Source organism: Equus asinus, chromosome 16 (genome assembly GCF_041296235.1).
Source record: "Equus asinus isolate D_3611 breed Donkey chromosome 16, EquAss-T2T_v2, whole genome shotgun sequence".
Lineage (NCBI taxonomy): Eukaryota > Metazoa > Chordata > Mammalia > Perissodactyla > Equidae > Equus > Equus asinus.
In genome coordinates, this window is record NC_091805.1 from 42,771,773 (window position 1) to 42,796,038 (window position 24,266).

Sequence of the window (24,266 nt, forward strand, 5' to 3'; positions counted from 1 at the left end):
TTGGACAGGGTGCGCGGGCCCTGGCCTGGCAGGAACTACTTCAGAGAAGAAACTAGGAACCAAGCTGGACCATTTAGGGGCATTTTTTCTCTCTGCTTCCCTGGCTTTTGGGGAGGGAGGGTGCCATGAAGAGAGCTGGATGTGCTCGTGGCTGCTTCCTGGGGCGTGGGGAGCAGTGTCCTGGCCTTCTGGGAAGGGACGTGGTCAGGGATTGCCATGGCAGGGATCAGATCTGGCTGTCCTCCTAACTGCTGTCATAAAACCCTCAGTTCCCCTGTGCGTGGGCCTCCTGAGGCCCTTACAAGTCAAACACAGGAAGCTTCTGGGTCCATCCCTCTCAGCAGTGCCCTGTCTGTCCGGGGCCTACCACATGCCTGCCTCTTCAGCTGCCTAGCCTGCCCTCTCTGTGCAAGTTCCACGCCTTCCTCTTCCACCTCCCCAGGCCCCCCTCACTACACAGACGTCTGTCCTGTACCATCGGCAGCCGCACCGCGGTCTCCTGCACACCTGTGGTCCTGCACCCTCTGCTTATCCTGTAGTGACCCTGATTATCCTGATTTTCCAGTTTATAACCTCCCCTCTCCTCTGGGACGTGATCTTCTTCACCACTTTCATGGCTACTGTTCTGGTTTTCCATCTTGTCCTAATTCTCTCTCAGGCTGCAGGCCTGAGACTCCTGCATGGGACTCAGATGCTGAGTCCTGGCCCAACCTGTTCCCTAAATCTGACCATCACATCAGGTCTCCCTCCTTCCCCTCTGTGTGTGGCACATGTCTGCCTTCCCTGTTCACCCTCCCCAGGGCTCCCAACTGCTCCTGTCATCTGCCATCTACCCCCGCACCTTACCAACACCCGTCTAACATGGAACCAAGGGCCACAGTCCCGGGAGTGCAGGAGCCTTGGGCATGTCATCTCTCTTAGACCACGGTGACAGACTGAACAAGCACTCTCTGCCTCGGATGCTACTTCAGGAATAGACTGAGTGCCCCCTGGGAGACTGGGCTGGGAGATCCCTGGACAGGGCAGGTTGCCGGTGCCCTATGAAGTCAGGCCCAGGGAGAGGAGGCGGCTAGCACAGAGTGGGGTCTGGTAGGAAAATACCTCTTTAAAGCCCATAAGGTGGAACATGAGACAGGTTCTGGTGGTGGCCTCACCTGTGTTAGCTTGAGAAGTCCTTCTTGGGAGGGGAAATCACATCAGCGAGGCCCGTGTGACATTTCCCAGCTCGAAGGTCTGACATGTGTACCCTTCGCCTTTGAAGTCCCTGGCATGGAGGAATCTGTGCCCCTTATCAGGGTGGGTGTTAGGTGGTCTGGGTGCTATCTTAATGCATTTGTGGAGTGGCCTGGAGTCAGCGGCTGTCTTCTGCCCTCTGTAAAGGCTGTGGGCGTGGGCACTGGCTGGAGCAGAGACCATCCCATGGCCCAGGATGAGGTGTCTCGTGGTGCTACCCGCAGTCCTCGCTCTCTCCCAGGGCAGTGGGATTGCCAGGTGGGTGCCAGGCCCCAGGGGAGGGGAAGGGCAGCTCAGGCATCTGCTGTGGGCGAGTCTCTCTCTGGTCTTCCAGCATTGGTTCCCCTGGGGAGTCTGCTGAGGAAATGCTGCAGGTTCCCAGGATAATCACTCCAGCAGTCTTGGCTTTGCATGTGGTGACCTTTCCCTCTAAGTGTGCCTCTACCCGTCAGGGTGTGTGAACAAGACAGGGCGTCAGATGGAGTCCTGGGAGATTAAGGGCGTGGCTTCTGGAGTCAAACTGCCTGCGATTTGATCCCCAGCAACATCCTCCATCACTAACTTACCTCTCTGTGCCCAGTATCCTCATCTGTTATAAAATTAGGGTAACAGAAGTATCTTCTCATAGGGCTGACATGAGTTAATGTTTGTAAAATTCTTTGAACAGTGTCTGGCACATCGTAAGAGCTATGTATGTATTTGTTAAACAAAATAAAGTTCCCTGTTGTGCCAAGTCCTTTGTGGGTGAAGTTCCCAGATCCTCCTCCAAAAATAATAACTGATATTGACTGAGCTGCTTGCTAGTAGGTGCCAGACACTTAAGGAGGTCTACCTATACTACGACTAATCTCCCTGGATTAGGTCAATATTAGTATTTGCATTTTATGGATGAGGAAACTGTTATTCAAGGAGGGCCCTCAAGGCCACGTTGTTAGTAATGGGGGAGCTGGGACTTGGTCCCGGCTGGACATGCACTCTTCCTGTGATATCACACTACCTCTGGTTCCAAGGATTAAGCTGTCTCAAGCCCCAAGCACAGGGAAACCTGAATCCATTCCTGGGGAGCCAGAGCCCTGACAAGGGGTCTCAGGGTGACTTTGCCTGGTCAGACTCCCTGTGAGGGTCCTGAAAGTGAAGTTCTTCCAAGTCCCTGACATCCGGCAGCCTCAGCACAGGGACTGGAGCGGAGGTTCCCACGGCAGCTGGAGCCTGCATGCAGGGCCGTGTTCCTGGTTCTTAGCGTGCAGCAGTGGACTGCCTGCCATGCTGCTGGCTTCCAAAGTCACACAGCTGGCCACTGTGGGAGCTGAGCGTCAGAGCTGCATCTCTGACTCTGAGTGGCGATCTTGATTTGACCTCACTCTTTGAGTCCCAGAGCAGCATCTTCTTTCAAGTCAGAGAGCATCTGTGCCCTCTGGACAAGGGCTCCCCTTTCTCTTGCCTCTTTTTGGCTTCTAAAGTACCTAACACAGTGATGGGCACACAGTCAGTGTCTAACGCCTGTTAGCTTCTTCCTTTCCTTCCTCGCCCACTATCTAAGATTAAAAATCAAACAGCATCCCTTGGTGTTCATCACCTTGATCTTCCTTGGGTTCTTCATGAGTCTGGCTGAAGTGTGTTTTGCTGTGAGCCCAAAAAGACACAGCCTTTCTCTGCTGACCCCCCTCTCCTCAGCCTCTTCCCTTGGCTGGGCAGATGACCACCCAGCTCAGGCCTCCCCAAGAGACAGCTCTGGACACCAGAGGCCCGAGAGCCACTTGCTGAGGTGGCCCAGCAGACAGGCCTCTGGGAGGCTAATTCCCCTGCCCAGGTGTCCTACTACCTCTGCTGCCTGGAGCCATTTGCTTTCTTTCCTGCTATTTTGGGTTCAGGGAAAAAACCTGCACTTTCATGGAGGAGCTGGCCCTTGCCTGTTGGCCTCAGCTGTGGCCAATCTGGCTGCCTTCACTCACCCCCTCGGGCAAGGGTGGAAGAGAGAGTCTCAAGGGGTCAGGCCCCTCAGCAGTCTCACGTGGAAGTGGGTGAGGCGTGGGGTGGGGAGTGTGTTGGGAAGCCATCTGCCTAGCTTTGGGGGCAGGCCCCAGGCTGGCCCTGCTCTCTGCTTCTGGACCAGAGCTGGCTGCAGTCAGTGTGGGGACTGAATGGGGCGGTCATCCCAGCTCCCTGTTTCAAGCGGGGAGTTTTCAGCAGGAGGAAAGGATGAAGAAGTTCAGCAGGCTTAGCTTGGGGCCTGGCTCAAATGATAGGAGAGGAATCAAGGCCAGAAACAGGAGAAGGGTCTGTCACGGGAGCCATCGGGAAGGGAGTGCTGTGTGCAGGCTGTGGGAGACAGCCAAGCTCGTGTTCACGGAGTCTCCCCACTATCCCGGAGCACCCTGCCCAGAGGGGGAGGCACTGGATGCTAAGCTGAGAGGGAGAAAGGGATCCACTGCATCACACGCTGTGATTGGAAGCAGGGTTCCAGGGTGGATACAGCTGGGTTTGAATCCTGACTTCTCTCTATTGAGCTGTGTGACTTTGGACAAGCCTCAATCTCCTCATCTATAAAAGGGAGGTAGTAACACTTACCTCAGAGGGTTGTGGGGAAGACTGACTACATTAATCGTCATTCATTGTTTGTTTATCCTTTCATTCCCCTTACCTCATCCATCTGCAAATCCTGTTGACCCTCCTTCTTGACTGTTGGAGGAGGGTCTTCTCGCAGTCTGCTGCTGCCATCTTGGTTCCAGCCTCCATAGCCTCTCACCTGGATAACTGCCTCCTGACTGGGCTCCCTGCTTCTACCCTTGTCCCTCACAGCCTAACACAGCAGCCACAGGGATCCTTTTAAAATCTAAGTCGTTTCGTGCCCATCATTTGCTCAAAATCTTTCTGTGGTTCCTTATCTCACTCAAAGTAAATGAACAGTCCTTACCTGGCCTGTGAGGCCCCATGTGACTGGGCCTTTGCTGTCTCCTGCCCTCCTTACCCCCCACTCCCTGACTTGTTCACTGTTCACTCTGCTCCATGCACGTCCTTGCTATGACTGGACCACTTCTAGCACCCTCTCCCCTTGGCCTACAAAGCATTTCCCTTAAATCTACAATGGCTCCTTCTTTCTCTTCCTTCCATCTGCTCAGTGCACTTTATCAGTGAGGCCATCTCTCTTCACCTTGCGAAATACCCCACTGACTATGGCCCTTACCCTGATTGATTTTCCTTCAGAGTCCTTTTGTTCTATCTTATTGACATGCAATCTGTATTACAGTCAGACACCTCTATATTACTTCTTTTAAAATTTATTATCTATTTCCCCCACTGGAATATAAGTTCATCCAGGGCAAGCACTTTCTTGTGCTCATTGCTACATCCCCAGGGCCTAGCACCTGGAGTCCTGGAGGCCCTCAATAACTGTTGACCCAAAGAAAGAATGAATATATTTATTCTTTAGCACTTAACCATCATTTACTTATGCATTCCACAATGCTTACTGAGCCTTGTTCTAGGGACTGAGGATACAATGATGAACGAGACAGACAAAGGGCCTTCCCTCCTCGAGCTTGGAGTCTAGTGGGGGAGACAGCAGACACTTAAGTAAGATGACTTTGAACACCGCTGAGTGGCATGAAGAAAACCAAACTGGAAATTGTGAGAGAGAGTGCCTGGGGGCCGGGGACATAGATTTGGAGGATGTGATGCCCCATGGCAGGCTGAGACCAGAATGACACGATTCCAGAAGCCAGACCTAAGAAGACCTGGGGAGAGTGTTCCAGGCAGAGGGGACAGCAAGTGCAAAGACCTGGGCAAGAAAGATTTGGGGCATCCGACGAAGAGGAGGACGATCAGTGAGGGTGGAGCAGAGTGAGTTAAGGGTGAGAGGAATGAGACGAGGTGTGAGCAGTAGGATCAGAGTGTGAGGGGACTGCAGGACAAAGGCTTCATTCTGAGCATCATCAGGAGCCTTTGGAGGGTTGCAGCAAGGTGTGATATGACTCAATGTCCATTTTCAAAGATGGCTTTGGCTGACTGTGGGGAGGATGGGTGACACGGGGACAGTGGAAGTGGAGGCCTGGTGGGCCACTGTGGTAGCTCAGAATAGGCTGGTGGACACGTCGGCCCTCCAGGGCAGTGGGCAGACTCACAGGACATTGTGGGGTGAGCGCTTCCTTAGCATAGTGCCAATAAATGTTCAATGACAAAACATTTAGTAAGTGCTCTGTAAATGCCCAGCATTAGTATTATTTAGGCAAAGCCCTGCCTTGAGGGGCAGGGTTTATTATTCCATTGAACAGACGAGGAGGTAAAGGCTTGGAGAGGTACTTGTCCAAGGTCACACAGTCAGCATACGACAGAGTACGGAGGCACAGCTGGGTCTTTCAGATGCACGCGTGTTCTTCCCGTCCATCGTGCTACCCCACAACTAGTCCCTGGGAGATACCCCAGGTGCATCGATGGGAGGTGCAGCCCATGGGAGGTGTAGGCTGGCAGAGGGCCTTGGAGCATCCCTTGTCCCACCTCCTTCTTTGGGCTCACCTCCCAGCTTCTGCCCCTCGAGCACTGCTGTCTGCACCTTCCACCATATCCTCTCTTCCCCCTCACCCCTGCCTCATTCCCTCAAAACCGCAGCATGGAGCTGAGAAAGGAGGGCTTTCTCTCTTAACTCAAATAGCTATGCTGCTTATAGGAGGGAGGGCGGGCCAGCAGAGGCTGACACTGATATGACTTCTGACCTGAGATCTTTCTGTCTCTGGCTGCAGGTGTCCCCTGGTGGAGGTCACTCTGCTCTCTTGCAGGTCTCTGACATTGTAGACGCCCCCCAAACAGAGGGCCTGAGCTCCCAGGAACCCGGCGGCATCTTCACTGACCCTGAGGTCGGTGGGATTGTGGGGCTGGCCTATCCCTCTCTGGCCTCCCTGTACTCGGTGCCCGTGTTTGACAACATAGCACACAGGCACCTAGTGGCCCGAGATCTGTTCTTGGTTTACGTGGACAGGTAGGAGCTGCGCCCAGCCAGGGCCAGACTCCCACAGCCCGGCCAGGACTGTTGGCTGAGAAGAGTGTCCACCCTTGTGGTCACTGCAACGCCAGGGGAGTCACCAGTGTCCAAGCAAATCCTCTCCTGTTTCCAGGCACGTCTGACCTTTTGTCCCAAGGTCCCCAGCACAGTCACTGATGCAGCCAGAGTCTGCTGGGCTACAATTTGACTTTCGTTTCTGGCATTTAAAAATGAAGCCTGACCCAGTCACTGCATGGGGGCTTTTAACTTCTTTTTTCCAAAGTGGCAGGTCTCAGTGATCATTTGTTGATGTTGCTGAAATTCACAGACTTTTAGAGCAGGCTCCAAAGGAGTCCAATCTTCTTTCACTATGGGGGAAACTGAGGCCTGTGTGGGATCATCACCCGGGGAACTGGTGGCCGAGCCATGCCTAGAGCCCACTGTTCCTGACTCCCAGTCCAGGGCTCTCTTTCCACCTGCCTGCCCCGGGATGCTGCAGCTCAGTGCCACTGGACAGCGGGGCGGGTGGCAGGACAGGGAGGAGGGGACCACCCCCAGGAGGAAGGGCTTGGGCGGCTGAGGTCAGAGGAACCCAGGAAAGGGACAAATTGGTGTATTCATTCCTTCAGTCATTCAAGAGATATTTACTGGGCTCTCACTATGTACAGAGGTTGTGCCAGGAGATGGGAATACAAGGACAAACAAGACAAACCAGGGGTTAGCTTAGTAGGGGACACAGAGAACACCCAGTTACAGACACATTGTGATTACAATTGGGATAAAGGCACTCACTGCCTGGGAGATCTGGGTGTACTGAAGGCTTGATAATAACAGGGAAGCCCCGTCTAACCGGGGTGTGTGTGGAGGGTGGTCAGGGGAAGCTTTGCTGTGGCATGAGTGGGAGCTCTCCAGGTGAGATAGGGCAGCGCCTTTTAGGCAGTGGGGAGAGCAGGTGCTGGAGCTCTTGCTCCACATGGGAGGGAGCTTGATGAGGTCTAGGAACCCAGGGCAGCAGAGTGGGAGCAGCTAACACTAGTGTGCCGGCGTTTCCTGGCTGTGAGACAGAGCCCCAGGTGGACAGAGGGGTTTGGGCTTGGGTGGTAGATTTAATCTGAAGTGTATGGGACCTTGTTGACGACCCCCTCTGCTACTCAGTGCCAAAGGAATGTGGGCTGAAAGCCCTGGGTGGCAGGAACAGGGGTACAGGGTGACAGCTGGGAACACTGTGCCCTGAGCAGGCAGTCGTGTGCTGCACGGTGGGCTCCTTCCTGACGTCACTGCACGCAGTAATGGCTGAGCTCTGGGCTCCGGGTGCTGCCTGAGCCTGGGGGCTGCAGAGCGCAGGGAGAAAGGATGCTGCAGCTGCTATTGGAGAAAACTAGCTGAGGAGGAGCATCAGGGAGGCTCTTCTGAAGCCTTCAGGATGGAGATGGGGGTTGAGGGCGGGGAGGACGATGGGGCCAGGCATCAATGGCATCTGTCCCAGTATGGGGCTGTGGCACCTCCTCACTGAACCAGAGTGTCGGAGTGCCACCACATGCCTTTCCTTGCTTTCAGGAATGGCCAGGGGGCATGCTCACGCTGGGCGCCATCAACCCACCCTGCTACACAAGTTGCTTGCACTGGGTGCCCTTGACTGTGTAGGAATACTGGAAATTCCTTGTGGGCAGTGGGTGAGCGGCAGCCAGAGACTGACTCCAGCTGTGAGATTTGAGGGTCTGGGTGTCTGCCCACAAGGCTCTGAGAAGGATTGCAGCACAGCAACTCATAAGACCACCGTGTCAGAGTCTGAATCAGACACTTCCAGGGCCAGTGACCTTTGTAAGTGAGAATGCTGGACGTCCACCTATGTTTTATTAATAAGCCTAGCTGGCTTTATTGAGCACTTACTACCTGCTAGGCCTTGTGCTCAGTGATAAGATGACTGTCTCGTTTATTTCCCACTAAAACCCTATGAGGTGGGTGCTGTTATTATCCTCATTTATGATTTACTAACATAGAGTTTGAAACTCACGACCACCCCGTGAGGAAGTCAGGGAGGGGGTTGTTGGGTACCCGTTTTGTAGATGAGAAGCCTGAGTGCAGGCAGGTTGGGTGACCTGTCTGAGACTTGCAGCAAGCAAATGGCAGGAAGAAAACTTGAAATCACGTCTTCGGACAACTAGTGCAGTACCCATTTCACCCCTTAAAGCCTGTGACGTTGTTGTTTTACCAAAGTTTCTGTCCCATGGAAGGTGGGACCACCTTGACTTAGCCACTGAGTTGGGAGAAAATGGTTTCAGGTCTTTCGTCTGAGCTCAGGCGGTTGTGGGGGCTCTAGGAAGGAGCCGAGGGAAAGGGTCCGGGTGTTTGGGTTTCACTCCCTGCCTGAGGATTCTGACAGGAGAGGCTCAGAGGGACCCAGGGAGGGAGAGCTGGATGCTGGACATGCTTTGAGGCCATTCTGCAGTGTCATGGTTGGTGGCATCGTGGTGGCCTGTGACAGTGACTGTCAGGCCATCCGGGACACGAACACCTCCTTGCTGGTTGGGCCCAGCAGCAACATCCTCAGCATCCAGATGGTCATTGGAGCCACAGAGGGTCAGTATGGCCAGGTGAGCAGGCTGTTACCCAACTCCCCAGACCCTCTTGAAGATGGGGCCCCTTTGCACATAGGAGAAATGACAAAGGGAAGTGGTGAGGGAGCCTGTTTCCCACAGAGTGTGGGATTTCTTGGGAGGCCTTCACAACGGCCTTCCAGCTTTGGCCCCACAGTTGTTCTCATGTTTCATGCAGCAGCCGCAGTCTGATCTCCTGTCCCCCGGGAGAGTTGTGCATCCCTGATCCCTGAGCTTTGCTGTGCCCCTTTGTTCCTTCCCCACCCACAGGTCTCCTCCCTCCTTCCCTGACAGCTAAGGGCTCCCAGTGTCCTTGGTAGCTCTGGCTGGACCCGGGGGAAAAACACCGAGGCAAACTCTTCTTTGTCTCAAGCCGGGGTCTGCCCCTGAGTTGGCTGACAGCTGGTCCCCTTCAATGCGACTTTTTTGAGGACCATGTCTTGGGACCAAGCCCCAGCCTTAGAGCCTCCCTGGGGACCTCTGAGAAGGCAGGCCCCTCCCCACTGCCTGGCAGGGGAAGGGGTCCTTTCTGGGATCTGCTCTGTCTCTTCCAGTCAGACCACACCCATTGTCCTTCTAAGAGGACCTCCCTCTGGTCTTTAGTTTAACTTTGACTGCGGGAGCCTAGCGGCATGCCTGCCCACGGTGGCCTTTGAGATCCATGGCAGAAAGTACCCACTGCCCCCTCCGCCTACACCAGCCAGGTCTGAGTCCCAGGATGGGGAGTTCTGGGCTCACCGAGGACCCCTCCGCCTCCTCCTGGCAAGTCAGTGAAGATGGTGATGAGAAGCGCATGGCTAGATGGAGACTGCAGCACATACATTTAGACCAACTCTCTCTTCTGGGTGGGGCCCTGTTGTCCTTGGGTCTTATTTGTGACCTCTACAGCCTCATCCTGGGAGAAATGGGGCAGACAGGAAGAACAGAGCCCAGCAGCCTGAGGGAGGGTGGGGTAGGCAGGACCACAGCTCCTCGTGGGACCCTCCATCCAAAGCTCTAGCTTCTAAGCCCAGGGGCCTAGAGCTCTGTTTGAGATTTTCTTAGATAGCCTGGGCTTTGTGGTGACCCAGCCTTCATCCCCCCTGATCTACTGGCCTCAGCTTTGACCTAGTCCTGAGCACCCCAAACTGGCAAAACCTCAGGCCCCCAGGCCTGCTCTCACCGGTCATCAGGGCAGTAGGTGCTGATAGCAGGAGGGCTGGGGGCTTGGGAGGACGGGTGAGGGGCAGTGGAGTGAGGAGAATGGGGCTCAGATCTCCAGGGCCCCAGTGGGTGATCCTGGATTAAATCACTTTATTTTTTGGCTATCAATTTCTTTCTTTTTTTTTCCACTGAGGAAGATCAGCACTGAGCTAACATCTGTTGCCAATCTTTTTTTGCTTGAGGAAGATTAGCCCTGGGCTAACATCTGTGCCAATCTTCCTCCACTATTTTTATATGTGGGTTGGTGCCACAGCATGGCTGATGAGTGGTGTAGGTCCATACCTAGGATCTGAAACTGCGAACCCAGGCTACTGAAGCAGAGTGCACTGAACTGAACCACTATGCTATGGGGCTGGCCCTGGATATCAATTTCTTCATCTGTTGAGTGAGATGAATCTGATACTTGTTTGCTCACCTCGGAAGGAGGTTTCAAGGACTAAAGGAAATAATAGATGAAAGAGTAATTGGGGGGTGGGGTGGAGAAAGGCCTACCGTTAGGCACAGCTACTGGGGTTGGGACCAGCTTCATCTCTGCTTTGTCTTTCCCAGGCCCAGGGCTCCTGCGCCAGTGGCTTCCAGGGTGACAGTTCCCAGCAGTGGATCCTGGGGGTTGTCTTCATGCAGGAGCATTATAGCGTCTTTGACAGGGCTGACAACCACATGGGGCTGGGCAAGGCAGTCTGATTGGACTGCTGACCATGGACCATGCTGTCCCCAAACACACACGCCTGCACACATGTACATGCACACACACATACAGAAAGGTCAGTTTTTCAGTCAGATGGTTCTCAATAAATACCGCATCTCTGCAAAGCCTGGCTTCCCTTGGGGCCCAGGCCCTGCACCCTTACAGAGATGGGCTGTGATGATGGTGCACAGTTTCACAAGGGAGTTGGTCATTTCAAGTGCAGGTCAGGTAAGGCCAAGACATGCCTTGCCTTCCTATTCTCCTAGTCTAGATCTTTCTGGAGAAAGGGTTCAGTAGGGGAGACCTTCACAGGACGACACTTGTACCTGGGGAGCAAGGGCTTGGGGTGTGGGTCTGAGTAGAGAACATTGACCCAGGGAGAGGAAGGCTCTAGGTCTGTTAAGAGAAGGGCCTCACTGAGCCAGCCCTGTTGGCCTAGTTGTTAAAATTTGGTGCTCTCACTGCTTCGGTGTCCCGGGTTCATTTCCTGGCCATGGAACCATACCAACCATCTGTCAGTTGCCATGCTGTGGCAGTGGCTCACATAGAAGAACTAGAAGGACTTACAACTAGGATATACAGCCATGCACTGGGGCTTGGGGAGAAAAAAAAAAGAGAAGGATTGGCAACAGATGTTAGCTCAGGGCAAATCTTTCCCTGTAAAAAAAAAAAAAAAAGGGAAAAGAAAAGAAGGGCTTCACTGCCATTTGGGGAAGACAGATAGTGAAATAGGCAGAGGGCATCTGGATCTGGGATGGTCTAAGGGGCCTGAGGTTGCCATCACCTTGGGGCAAAACCACAGCCCAGGGTCCCATCCTCGGTCTTAGAGGCTCCAAACTGACTGGCCAGCGCCAGGAGAGCAGCTCCATCGCTGGGACAGACCCACGTCCTGGGCTCTCGGGCTGCGGGAAGGACCACAGCCATCAGCAGACAGAACGCTCAGGCTCACAGGTCCCCTCAGCTCCTCCTGGGGAGGTGGAGGCCACACAGGGAGTACAAATATCAGGGTCAGAACAAAGGGATCCAAGTGGATTTAAGAGGTTTTTCTCAGTTTACGCTACTTTGGGGCTCCATGGGGGGTGGGCAGATGAGCTTCTTGGGGAGATCCTAGTGCTCAGAGTCCACTGGGCAGGCTCTCTGGACAGTGCTCGGCTGGGAGGTGCATGTCTGCTCCCTCGACCCTCCTTCCTTTTTCTTCCTTTTTCTTCCCACGCCCTCCTTTGGACAGTCTTTTCCCTAACAGGGGACAGTACAGTGAATCAGGCTTCTGTTTTCTAAATCACAGCCAGTCTTACCCCCAAGATGGGGGCTAAGCTGTAAGTCACACGTTTATAGTAGCTCAACTCTCAGAAGGCCTTGGAAAGGTGGCCGGGGCGGGGGGCCGTGTTCCTATCTAGTCCCTGCCCCCACCTTGTCCTGCCCCCACTTCCCCAGCAAACAGCTGCAGGGCAGGGTCATGCAGCACATCTCAGAGAGCCTGCAGCTGCAGGTCTGGCCGTGACACTTCACAAAGGAGACTGTTGTTTATGAAGAGGAGCGTTGGGGGTCTCCCAGCAGGAGCTGCAGATGGGGGCCTGTTGAAAGGCCCCTCTGGGGGCATCTCCTGGGGTCTTTCTCAGCTGCACCCAAGGACACATGAGATGAAGGACCCAGGGCAGTGGACATGCTGTGCACAGTACCTATCTGGGTCTGTGGCTGAGCAGCGTTGGCCATAGAGGCACCCGTGGCCTCTGGCAGGGAAGGAGCAGGGCTGGGCTGTGGGAGCGATGTGGAGGAGGAAGGGCTCAGGCTGCAGGCCTGGGTGAGCTGAGGAGCCTGGGGTGGGTTGGGGCAGAGGCAACCGGAGAACATTCCAGGACTTCAAGGACAGAGGGTGGACCTTGGTGTTTGAGCCTTATGGGGTCAGGGAGGCCAGTGTGATGCTGAGGAGTCAGTTCCGGCATTAAGCGACTTCTTTAAGCCTCACTTTTCTCATCTAAGACCAATGCTGCCTGTTCGCCAAGAGTGAGACAGAACTGGGCCACTTTCATTATTTTTAGGCTTCTTGTATGCTAAAATAATGCCGAACAGACTCACAAAGATTGTGTTATATTCCAACGGTTTACACTTAACAAATAGTACTTTAAACATTCCATCCTTAATTGGAGATAATGTAGAAAGTCTAAATATGATAATTTTCATAAATGGGAGGTTTGGACCAAATGGCCCCCTGCTGTGTCCCCTGGCCCTCCTGGCCCTGGTGACCATCCCTGTCCTGAGAGGGTAGTGACAATACGGTGAGGCAGCTCCCTCCTGGGGCTAACGAGAGGTGGGCAGCCTCACATTCTGCTCCTGGGATTTCTCCTGGCTGCAGAGAATGCTCTGCCTAGAATGTTCTCTACACCCTAACCCCTTTGACTTTTAATTGTCCTTCAAGATTCACCTCAGTTCAAGGCTCTTCAGGATGCTCCAGACAAGTCTGTGTACCCCGCTGTGCCCCGCTCTACCCAGCATCTCCCCAGCACAGCTCTTCGTATCCTAATGTTTATTTCCTTGTCCGTCTCCCTCACAGACTGTGGGCTCCCTGAAGACAGACACTGTGCACCTCTCATTTTGCTATCTTGGGTGCCTAACTCATGGAACAAGTATTGTTGAACGAATGAATGAATCCATCAGTGAGGTCCTCAAGAGTCACACTGCTTGCTGCTGTCTCCTCTTTCCTCTTGGATGTTTATAACCCTCCCCCACCACATACTCAGGCCCACTTTGTGTCTTCTCCCTCCCATTGTTGAGCCTGGAACATTCCCCATCCTTTGCTGTCCCTAGCGAGTGGCTCAGTGCATGCTGAGAGTGGAGAGAAGGGGGCCAAGCTGCCTCCAGGGTTTGAAGGTTCTGCCAAGGGGCCCACACTGGGCTCTGCACCAGGCCCAGCTCTCTGTGGGGTCTGCAAGGGGATGATGGGGACTTGGAAGGGGCTGTCAGTTCATCTACTATCTGGTTGTGAAGAGGGACAACCTGGAGGCCAGTGAGGAGCTGTGGTGCTGGGAGGGGGCCCTTTGCGTGGTCTTGACTCACTCCCTGGTCTCCCAGCAGCTGATGAGGCCCAGGGCAGGGAGATGGCAGCTGAGGAAGCCTCGGTGGCCATGCACGTCCACCCACCAAGCATTTGCTGCTGTCTGTCTGCTGCTCGGCTACCCCCAAAGAAGCTGAGGACGAAGGAATTAAAATTTGCCTGGATTAGGGTGAAACTCTGCCTCGTACCCACAAGGTTAATGTGGGAAACAAAATAACTAGTTTCGGAGCTTGCCCTGCACAACAGCAGGAGGACGGCTGATGAGAGAGGAACTTGCTGACAGCCCCCTGCCTGACTAAGCATCTTGCAGGAGCATTGAGAAACTAAAATGACTGATTGTAAACTTCAGAGGTCAAAGACTAAAAATCCACCACGTGCAACACGTAGAACAGACAGTCACACCTGTGCAGAGGACTCTTAGAACTTCAGCCCCCATGGCCCCATGACCCCCTCTCCTACCTAAAACCCCAAACAAAAACCCTTGCTTGTAGCTTTTTGGGGAGTTCGTGATTACAGCGTGAGCTGCCCGTTCTCCTTGCTTCATGCTTTGCAACAAAATTCCTACTTCACTACACCTGGTGTCAGAGATTGGCTTGCTGCACGATGGGGGAGCAAACTCACTTCAGGTTCCATGTCACCAGCGCCCTGTGGGGCTGGTCTCTGGGCTGGGCTCATGTTCTTCCCTTTGTCTGCTGTTCGTCTTTCCACTCTCTGACCTGTAATCTGCTCCTCATCCTTCCAGACCAGCTTAAGTGTCTTCCGTGGTGACACCCCTGCTCCGCCAGACTCCCGTCTTCCTGCTTCCTAATGCTCAGCAGGGAGCTTTACAACAGCATTGATCCCGTGGTAGTTGCTCACTCCCCCGGCAGTGCCTCTGCCGGACAGCACCCGTGGCTCTGAATCCTCAGCACCCAGAGGAGCTCCTGGCACACTGTGGAGGCTCAGCAAGTGCCCGAGGGTGGCGTATGCCTTGTAATCTGAGCAGGCCAATCTTTGACCAAGTGGTATGAATCACGAGTGCCGAGAAACATGAGCTCACAAAGACACATGTGCACACACACATACACACACCAGTCTCCCACCAGCACCTGCCCAGCCCAGCGCCCTCCCTGCCCCTGTGTAGACATAGGCAGAGGCTCAGGCCCAGGGCCCTATTTCCACTTCCTCTCCTTCCCTGTCACTCATTTTCCTGCCAGTTCTTCTCATGCTAATGAGAGGAAGCTTTTGGCCAGAGTGAAGCTTGGAAAGGAAGTCTTTGAAATGGAAATGTTATGACAGAATGATGGATTGTTTTCTGAGCTGTGCAGTGTGTTTCTTGCTGGCAGCAGAAGGGAGAACAGAACTGAGACACGAGCGACAGAGGTCGCCCCACATCAGGAAGCTCTAGACAGCAAGAAACGCAAGTGAAACGCACACCAGGGCAGTGGAACGTGGGTGAGGAGAGAGCCCGGGGCAGGCAGAGGGATGTGGCCTGGCCAGCACCCAGAGGCCTTGGTTGAGGCTGGGAGCCCGGCTGTCCAGGGCATGCGGCAGCTTCCTGCTGAGGCCAGGAGGGACATCTGGTCGTCCTGCCATGGCCACACCTGACACCCTGCGGGGCTGGCCTCTGGGCCTTTGCTCGTGCTCTTCCCTTTGCCTGCTTGCCCCTTTCACTCTTTCACCTGTGACCTGCTCTTCTTCTGGGCACCATGTCCATCAGCGGACACCAGAGACTGTTCCTCCCCCTCATGGAGTTCCGTGGGGGATGCAGACGATGGAGATAATAAACATGTAAACCGTGCAGCATGTTTACTGGCTCTAAGCATCACAGGAAGAAGCAGAGATGAAGATGACAGAGAGAGCCTCGAGGGCACCTTGTGCTTTAAAATGTGGTGGGGAGGGCAGGCTCCCAGGGAAGGTGATATTTGAGCAAAGACAGGAAACAGAGGGTAAGGTCTGCAGATGTGAGGGAGGGATGCGCATTATAGGTGGAGGGAACAGTGTGTGAAGATTGATCAGCACTTAATAAACAGAAGTTACCGGCAGACGAATATGGATACATTATGTTTTGCTTAGGCCTCTTGTCTCTCTAACAAGGTGGACTGTGTCTTTGAGGGCAGGAGTCGCATCTCAATCATTTTGTATCCTTCCCAGCACTTAGTATTTGACACAGAGTAACCGCTCAGTGGATGTATGTTGAATGAATAAAGGAACTCCAAATGGTGTCCCTCCCTAAGCCCTTAATGCAGGCCACGCTGCCCAGGACTCTGCCTTGTCCTAGAGCGCCCTCTAGTGACCGAATCTCAAATGCCAGCCTCGTACACCTTGTTCCATGTTCTGCAACATCCCGCCTCCCCACCCCAATGTGCCTTGGGGGGCAGTGGTCAACCAAACGTTAGAGTTTACTAAGTGCCCACTGCGTGCAGAACACAGTGCCAGCTTCTGCGGGAGGCAGACAGACACAGGAGACGTGGCGCTTGCCCTTGAACCTCTCCCTCTCTGGCCCTCTTTTGGTGAGCCTCTCCCTCCTCAGTCTTTGCTCTCTGGCATCCTCCCTCTCCGATCTTTCCGGATCATCTGTAATAACAGAATTACATTTTGAGCTACAGCTTGCCCAGCGAGGATGTCCCTGCTGTCTGTGCCCAAGGGGTTTGGGGACAGCATTAGCCTAGCCCTTCACCTCTGAGGAGTTACAGCTCCCGGGGGCTTGGGGAGCAGCCAGGATCGGCTGCACCAGACGCTCCCTGGAGCTTTGGGGCTGGGGCTGGTAGGATGCAGACCAGAGCTGCAGCATGCTGACTGGTGGAATTGTGCCTCCTTTTCAGAGACTGCTCATGGTCCCGGCCACCTCCTCTGGGCTGGTGGCCTGTGGGCTCCACCCATAGGTGCTGAGCCTCCCCTACCTTTTCTCCTTGCCCTCTCCTCTGGCCCCAGCCATGAAACTTGAGAGCCCCTTTCTTTCTCAGGGCTCCCTTTAACATTGAGACCAGAATAACTGCGTCCTTGGAGCTTTATTTTTAAGGCCTGTGAAAGGGAACAAGGAGCCTCAGGAGAAAGGCCTCTTACGTTGAGGAATGTCCTGGGAAGGGGCCAGCCACTCCTCCTGTCGCTCTGAACTGTTGCCTGGGAAGTCCCATAAGCCAGGCCATATCCTGCGAGCGCCAAACCTCAGCCACAGTCCCCAAGCTGAAGGGATGCCTGGGCCAGAGCTCCGGTACCTGGGCCTGTGGCCCTGGTGGGTTTGGATAATATGTGAAGAGTAGAGAACCTCCAAGCACTTCCCTGAGTCCACGCATCTCCAGGGAGTCCCAGGCCAGTTAGAGAGAGAATGGATTGGGACCTGAGAAACTTCAGAATTCATCGTCTTTGACCCAAAAGTCAGACAAATGGACCAATTGACAGGTTGGTGCTTCCAGAAGGTGCCATGCAGATACTCCAGTCACTTGGTGGCAGCTGGGCTATGGAGTGGGACTGGATTCCAAAGATTTATTTAGACCCAAGAGGGAGACATAGGGCATTCTACTGTGCGTGGGGTGCTCCCCGGCATAGGTCATTGGGCCCTTGTACATATGTCGCCCAGGCCCCTTTCTCTCCTCTGACCACTCAGACTTCTGCATCTTCCTCTTTGCCTTGAGCGGTTATTAGTCTGCTCAGGATGCCATGAGAAAACGCCATGGGCTGGGTGGTTTAAACAACAGTAATTAATTTTCTCAGATTCTGGAGGCTGGAATTCCAAGATCAATGTGTCAGCAGGGTTGGTTTCCCCTGAGCCTCTCCCCTCGGCTTGCAGATGGCCATCTTCTCCCTGTGTCCTCACATGGCCCTTCCTCTGTGTGCACATCCTTGGTGTCTCTTAAGGATTCTAGTCATATTAGATTAGGTCCCCACTCTTATAGCCTCATTTAAGCTTAACTGCCTCTTTAAAGGCCCTGTCTCCAAATACAGTCACATTAGAAGCTAGGGCTTCAACATACAGATTTTCGAAGGACACAATTCAGTCCATAACAAGCAGCATCCTAAGAGGAGAGTCCTCCCCTTCCACCACGTCTGTCAGCCCCATGCCACCTTGTTGCTCTTCAGTTCTTCCCCATCCAGCCCTGAAAAGTAGCCCCTCCCCTGGGGCCAACACCACCCTGGCCTACTCAGAACCCCCCCGCTCATTCTGGGCCTGGTCAGCCCCTGGGGGCGCAGGTGCCAGCTGGGATCCAGCACGTCTCCCTGAACAAGGGCAGAGGGACACTGGGAAATCACCTCCCCGCTGGAGGGAGCTGAGCCAGAGAGGCGACAGAGGGTGACGCAGACTGTGGTCTTCCCCACACCACTGGCGGCCTTGGCCTGAGGTCTGGTGGACAAATATGCTGGACATTTGCCTGGGGTTTGCCTGGGCCTTGTCAAATGAACTCTCTCTCTCACTCTCTCTCTGCCATCCAATATTCACAGAGCATACCTAGCACTGGTGCTAAAGCCACAATGGTGAGCAAAACACCATCCTTGTCCTCATAGAGCTTTATAGGAATGAGAGTTATCAGGAGTTTTACCATGGCGATATTTATTGGGAGGGGCCATATTTTAGATTTTAAATATTCTGTCCTGTTGGTCTATCAATTGATTACAGTGTACTAAAAAGCTGGTAATTTTGGGGGCCAGCCCAGTGGTGTAGCAGTTAAGTCCACAAGCTCTACTTTGGTGGCCCAGGGTTCGCGGGTTTGGATCCTGGGTGCAGACCTACACACCACTCGTCAAGCCATGGTGTGGTGGCATCCCACATATACAACAGAGGAAGATTGGCACAGATGTTAGCTCAGGGACAATCTTCCTCACACACACAAAAAAGCTGGTAATGCTGAAATCAAACTCTGTTTGCCAGACTGTTTCTTGTGCCAATGAGTGTCCCAGTTTTTATTCCAGAAGATGTGGTCCCCATTCAGCCTGTACTTCAGAGCCCTGATGAGGAACAGGGATTTGAATGAAGGAAAGGGAAGCAGGCCCTGGATTCTGGAAACCTTATCTGATCAGCTGGTACCCAAAATGTGTGCTCTGTCAGCTCTGAAAGCCTGTCCCTCCCTGGGGCAGGCCTATGACCAACTCCCCGGGCTCTGCTACTCCAGATGGGCCTCCCGGACTTTTCCAGCCTCCCAACAACCTACATAGGGCCCCAGATGAGATGTGACCTTTGTTGTCCCAACAGGGTCTCCTGGAGGATCTGAGAGCTGAAGCCAGAGGGCAGTTGAGAGCTGTGATGTGATGGGGAGGGCGAGGAAGGGGAAGCTGCTCTTTGCCGGCTGCAACAGAGGCTCAGCTGGGCTCCAGGGCCAACACTGCGCCTGGCAGGTGGGAGAGAGGCACCGTCCTAGGATTTGCCCATGAAGCTCTTGGCAGCTCAGACTACCTCTTCAGGTCCATTGGTGGTGTTAACAACAAGACAATAGGCCAAAAATGGAGTCACTTATGCTAAGCCCCACGTTACCAGTTTTGGCTCTCCCAGGAATGGAATCCTAAACCAGCCAATCAGCAGGAGTTAGGTAATCTGCCTCATGGAACCCACCACCCCTAAAGGAAAGTAACATTGCAATAACCAACTCGCTTTTTGCCTAGTATAACTTCCTTATGCCTGCTCGCTTTTGCCCATTAAAGTCTTTCATTTTGTACAGCTCCTCTGAGCTCCTTTCTATCTGCTAGATTGGAAGCTGCCCCATTCTAATCGATTTTTGCTCAAACAAACTCTTAAAATTGTTCATATGTCTCAGTTTGTCTTTTAACAGTCCTTGGCCCGCAATGTCTAAGGCCTGGAGCTGCGGACTCTCACATCAGACCTCCCAGCCACTGCAGGGGAGGTCGGTGACGGGGAGCCCTAGAGGCCGTGACTTCTCTCCTTAAGTAAATACGACCCACTCCTCCAGGGTGGACGTTGTCCAGAGGCTCTCTCATTGGACAGCAGAGGCCGGACCTCGCGGGCAAGTTACCTCCTCTTTGGAGGTCTCTGGTACTTGCTCCTGCCATCACCACGTGGTCCCCTGAAGGATGCTGCTCCCTTCAACTCTGGCCCAGGTATGGGCACATGACTTCAGTACCTGGGCTCTGGCTGACTCGGAGGGGAGTAAACAAGAGTGACATATCCCAGATGGTCAGGTTTAAGAGCTACGGCATTGACCCAGTGCATCTCCTGGTTGATTTCTTTACAACGGATAACAGCTGTATTAGTTTCCTATTGTTGCTGCAACAAATGACCACACACTTAGTGGCTTGAAACAGCAATAATTTATTATCTCATAGTTCTGGAGGTTGGAAGTCCAAAATCAGTCTCAGTGGGCTAAAATTAAGGTGTTAGCATAGCTGCATTCCTTCAGGGGCTCTAGAAAAATCTGTTTCATTGCCTTTTCCAGTTTCCACAGGCTGCCTGTGTGACTTGGCTTGTGGCCACATTACTCTGACTCTGCTTCTGTTCGTACATCTGACTCTGACCTCCTGCCTCCCTCTTACGAGGACCCTTGTGATTACGTTGGACCCACCCACATGATCCAGGATAATCTCCCCATCTCCTTAACTCAGTCACATCTGCACAGCCCCTTTTGCTATGCTAAGGGAACGTATCCAACGGTTTCAAGGATTAGGATGTGGACACCTTTTGGGGGCCATTATTCTGCCTCCCACATCATCTTATTGCCCTCTGTCCTGAAGCTCATATCCATATGGTTTCCTTCCTCAAGATCTAGATCCATGAGAGGGAGGTTCTAGTTGAGGTGGGGGCTTTCCTGCCACCCACCAAAGACCCTCTTCCTTGGATAAGTACTCGATGCCAAGGGTCCACTTCCTTCAGAGCACACCTTGCCTCTTCCTCAAGGGGTGAGCTTTCTCTATGGCTGCTGCAGGACAAGTCATCTGAATACCATCCAGCACCCCAATACTGGTACCGCCTCCCCCCCAGCCAAACCCTAACAGGATGATCTCCTTACAAAAACTCAGAGAGCAGAGGACTGAAGCTAAGACAGCACAGGGGATCCTCACCCTCCCAAATCCCGTGCCCGGAGCACAGCCTCGCTGTTCCTTTACTGAGAATGGTTTCTGTAAAGATGGGAAGACTATCTGGCTTATAGATGTCTGCGTCGGGGACAGGGCACCACTATGGGGAGAAGGGAAGGAAGGAACCACGTCCCAAACCTGGAACTGCCCATGCCAGGGCATTCCCCTGGGGCCCCAGGACTCAAATCTGAGGCCGTCTGAGGGGTGGACTGGATTCCAAGTGGGCGGGGAGCGTCTGGTCACTGGGAAGGCAGCACTGCCTTGACACTAAGTTTTAGAGAAACAAATAGAAATGTTTCATTCTCACTGTGGGTTGTAATTGGACGGGGTTTCCTCCACTTAGAGGTGGTACTGTCTAGATATAGAAACAAGCTTTTCAAAGTTTAGGTGAATTTGAGGATATCAGACTGGGTTCAACTCCAACCCTGTCATTCATTAGACCACATGATCTTGACAGTTCTCGGCCTCGGTTTCCTCAGCTATAAAAAGGGAACTCGCAAGAACTGCCCCCAGAGGACAGTAATAAGGAATAAGTGAGATAATGAACGTGAAAGTGCTTTTTACACAAGGATATGCTATGCAGGAGTGTGATTACCATTAAAGGAATGTGAGCAAGCTGGGAAGCATCCAACACCTGGGAGTTTGGGGACCAGGAGGACAATTGTACCTGTGCACAGCCTGTACCTCGGTGACAGGGAACCCAGCTGAGTGGTCCAGGAGTTGACTCCATGTGGGAGACCTGATACCTTCACGTGGTGAAAAGATTCACAGCTCCCTTCCCACGTGCCCCCTCATTCTGACAGCCCCCTCCACTGGCCCAGCTCCACTTCGGCAAATGAGAAAATGTCCTATGAAATGCTTTACCCTGTGTGCTTGACAGCCTTCCCAAATGGCCTCCAACAATCCCTGCCTCCTGGTGTTTCCACCCTTGTGTATTCCCCCCCGCTTGAGTGTGTGCTGGACTTAGTGAGCTGCTCCCAACAAACAGAACACCCGAAAGCAATGGGGTATCACTTCCATGGTTGATTTGCACAGACTGTGGATTCCGTCCTGCCTGCCCTCCCCCTTCCCTCTCACTCGCTCCCTCTGAGGAAGCAAGCTGCCATGTTGTGAGCTGCCCTAGGAAGAGGTTGCAAGGAACTGAGGATGACTGGCCAACAGCCAGAGAGGAACTGTCCCCGTCAGCCCAACAGCCCTGGAGAAACTGAATCCTGCCCACAACCACCTGAGTGAGCTTGGAAGTGGACTCACCCTCGACTGAGCCTTCACGTGCCTACAGCACTGGCAGACACCTTGACTACAGCCTCATCTGAGACCCTGAGCCAGTGAGCCAGGTAGGTGGTACCCGGATTCCTGACCCACAGAAACTGTGAGATAATAAACGTGTGTTGTTTTAAGCTGCTAAGTTTGGGGGTAATTTGTTATGTGCCAATAGATAGCTAATGCACACTGTGAAGTGTCATTCAATACTGAAAAATTGTAGTATTGTTAAACTTTTAATTGAGTAAATGCAGCTGAACATCGACTCTGTGCCAGACACATGGTATTGGGGTTCTGGGGCAATGGAGATGAGCCAGGCAAGACCCTCCGCTCCAGGGGCTCATGGGGGAGGGGGGACAGGGAGACATGGAACAGGTAGGGTGAGATCAGAGCGAACTTCATGGAAGGAGGGGTATTTGGATGAGTAAGATTTCCAAAGGCAGAAATAAGGTGAAGTTATTCCACGTAGAAGGAACAGAGGTAGTGCAAAGTGTTTTCAAGCATGTGACACTGAGCTGACCATGGAGAAGAAAAAGGTGGACGGAGCTGACCCCTCCTCTCTGGATGGGGTTACACTAGGCAAAACTGGAGGGAGAGTGCCTCTTCACACAGCTTTCCTGTAACAGTGACACAGAACAGTGGTCAGGCTAGTGTAGGACTTGTGGCATATGGGAGGTACGAGTGGCGAGTGGTGCAGGAAGGAGGGGACTCCACGGCCTCTATCTGCCTCCAGGGCTCAATCATCCTGGCTCTCCTGAGACAGCATTGTGAATAGAGGTAGCTTGGGGCAGAGGAGAAGCATCGAGACCTGCAGCCAAGCCCCTGGGTTTGAATCCTGGCGTGGCCACTTTCTAGCTGTATCATCTCAGGCAAGTTACTTGGCTGCTCCGTGATTACATTGCTTCACCTATAAGGTGGGGCTCATAACAGGTCCTACCTCCTAGGGTGTCACGAGCCTTAAGTTAGTTTATTTACATCCACTATCTTAGAATAATGCATGGCATGCAATAAATGTAAGTTACTGTTATTTTTCAAGGGACATGATGTGATTTTTGCATCATCCCTTCTTCTTTCTCTGACTTTTCCTTCCTTCATTTGTTTGGCATCTTATGCACCAGACGCTGGGCTGGGATTACAGCATTAAAAGGGCACAGCCATGGCTCTTGAAGAGTTTTCAACCTGCAGGTGAGTTTTCATCCTAGACTTTATCCATTCCTCACTTGTTGGCTGAGCATGAATCTGTCACCGTCCACCTCCACCCTACTTTGTACAGCACCTTTTACTGTTTACTAAGGACTTTTATGTATTATGTTATTGAATTCTCACAATAACCTTGGGAGCTTGGTATTATTTATTATTGCTGTTAACAAATGGGGAAACTGAGGCCAAGAGAAATTAAAATAATTGTCTAAGGTCATGAAGCCTTTGGTGGCAAAATTAGACATGCGAACTCCCCACAATGTCAACAGTTCTTTCCAACAGGTGGAGGGGGAGGTGGGCACATTGGAATCCCTTAGGCAGAGAGGTCCAACATTCCTAATGTGACCTTCTGGAGTATCCGTGTCCCACCAGGCTGCCAGCTGGTTCTGGACTTGGAATCCAAAGCAGTCCAGTGCTCTGAGAAGTCAACAATCCATTGAAAATTTAAACAAGATGCAACATAGAAAGATATTTCCAGCCTCAGAATGGGTGGCCATCCCACTCCTTGGCTCCAGCTAAGCCCTTTCTGGATATGGACCCATTTATCAAATACGTGCTCCCTGCCCCCCCAGGCCCTGAATGATGGAAAAGAAGCAACAAGCTGAAGGCAAGCCAGAGGCACTGGGGAGCAGGGGTGTGTGTGTGTGTGTGAGAGAGAGAGAGAGACAGACAGACAGACAGCCCATCAAAGGGCAAAGGCAGTTTTTGCTGGGGAGGCCTGCTCTGGGGATGGGGTACAGTCCAGGAACAGATGCAGGCTCCTGTCTCCATGGGCCCTGTCTGCACTCAGACAGCTTTCTCGGCTCAGCTTGGGGAGAGGAAGGCTCAGAATCAAAAGAGGGGGAAGCCCCAGCATTTACGAAGCAGGGAGAGGGAGCCTGCCAGTGGCGGAAGGGGTACAAAGATAAGAGAGTGGGGCAATGCATCACCTACTTCCCACATTTTCTAAGGGCCCAGACTGGCAGAAGATAAAGCCAGCCCCAGAGAGGGTGAGTGATTGGCCTTATGTCACACAGCCGATCAGCAGCAGATCCCCTTGGCTCTGGGATGACTGTCCTG

The 24,266-nt window shown here is 53.1% G+C and overlaps 1 protein-coding gene across 1 annotated transcript; it reads left to right on the forward strand.

Moving 5' to 3' along the window:
• Nucleotides 1-5,249: 5,249 nt before the first annotated feature.
• LOC106827353 (chymosin-like) lies at nt 5,250-10,692 on the forward strand. The gene is given in 6 exon segments (XM_070486369.1): nt 5,250-5,297; nt 5,970-6,205; nt 8,658-8,802; nt 9,409-9,484; nt 9,487-9,509; nt 10,558-10,692. Coding segments are annotated over 6 exon segments (663 nt in total).
• The last annotated feature ends 13,574 nt before the right edge of the window (nt 10,693-24,266 follow it).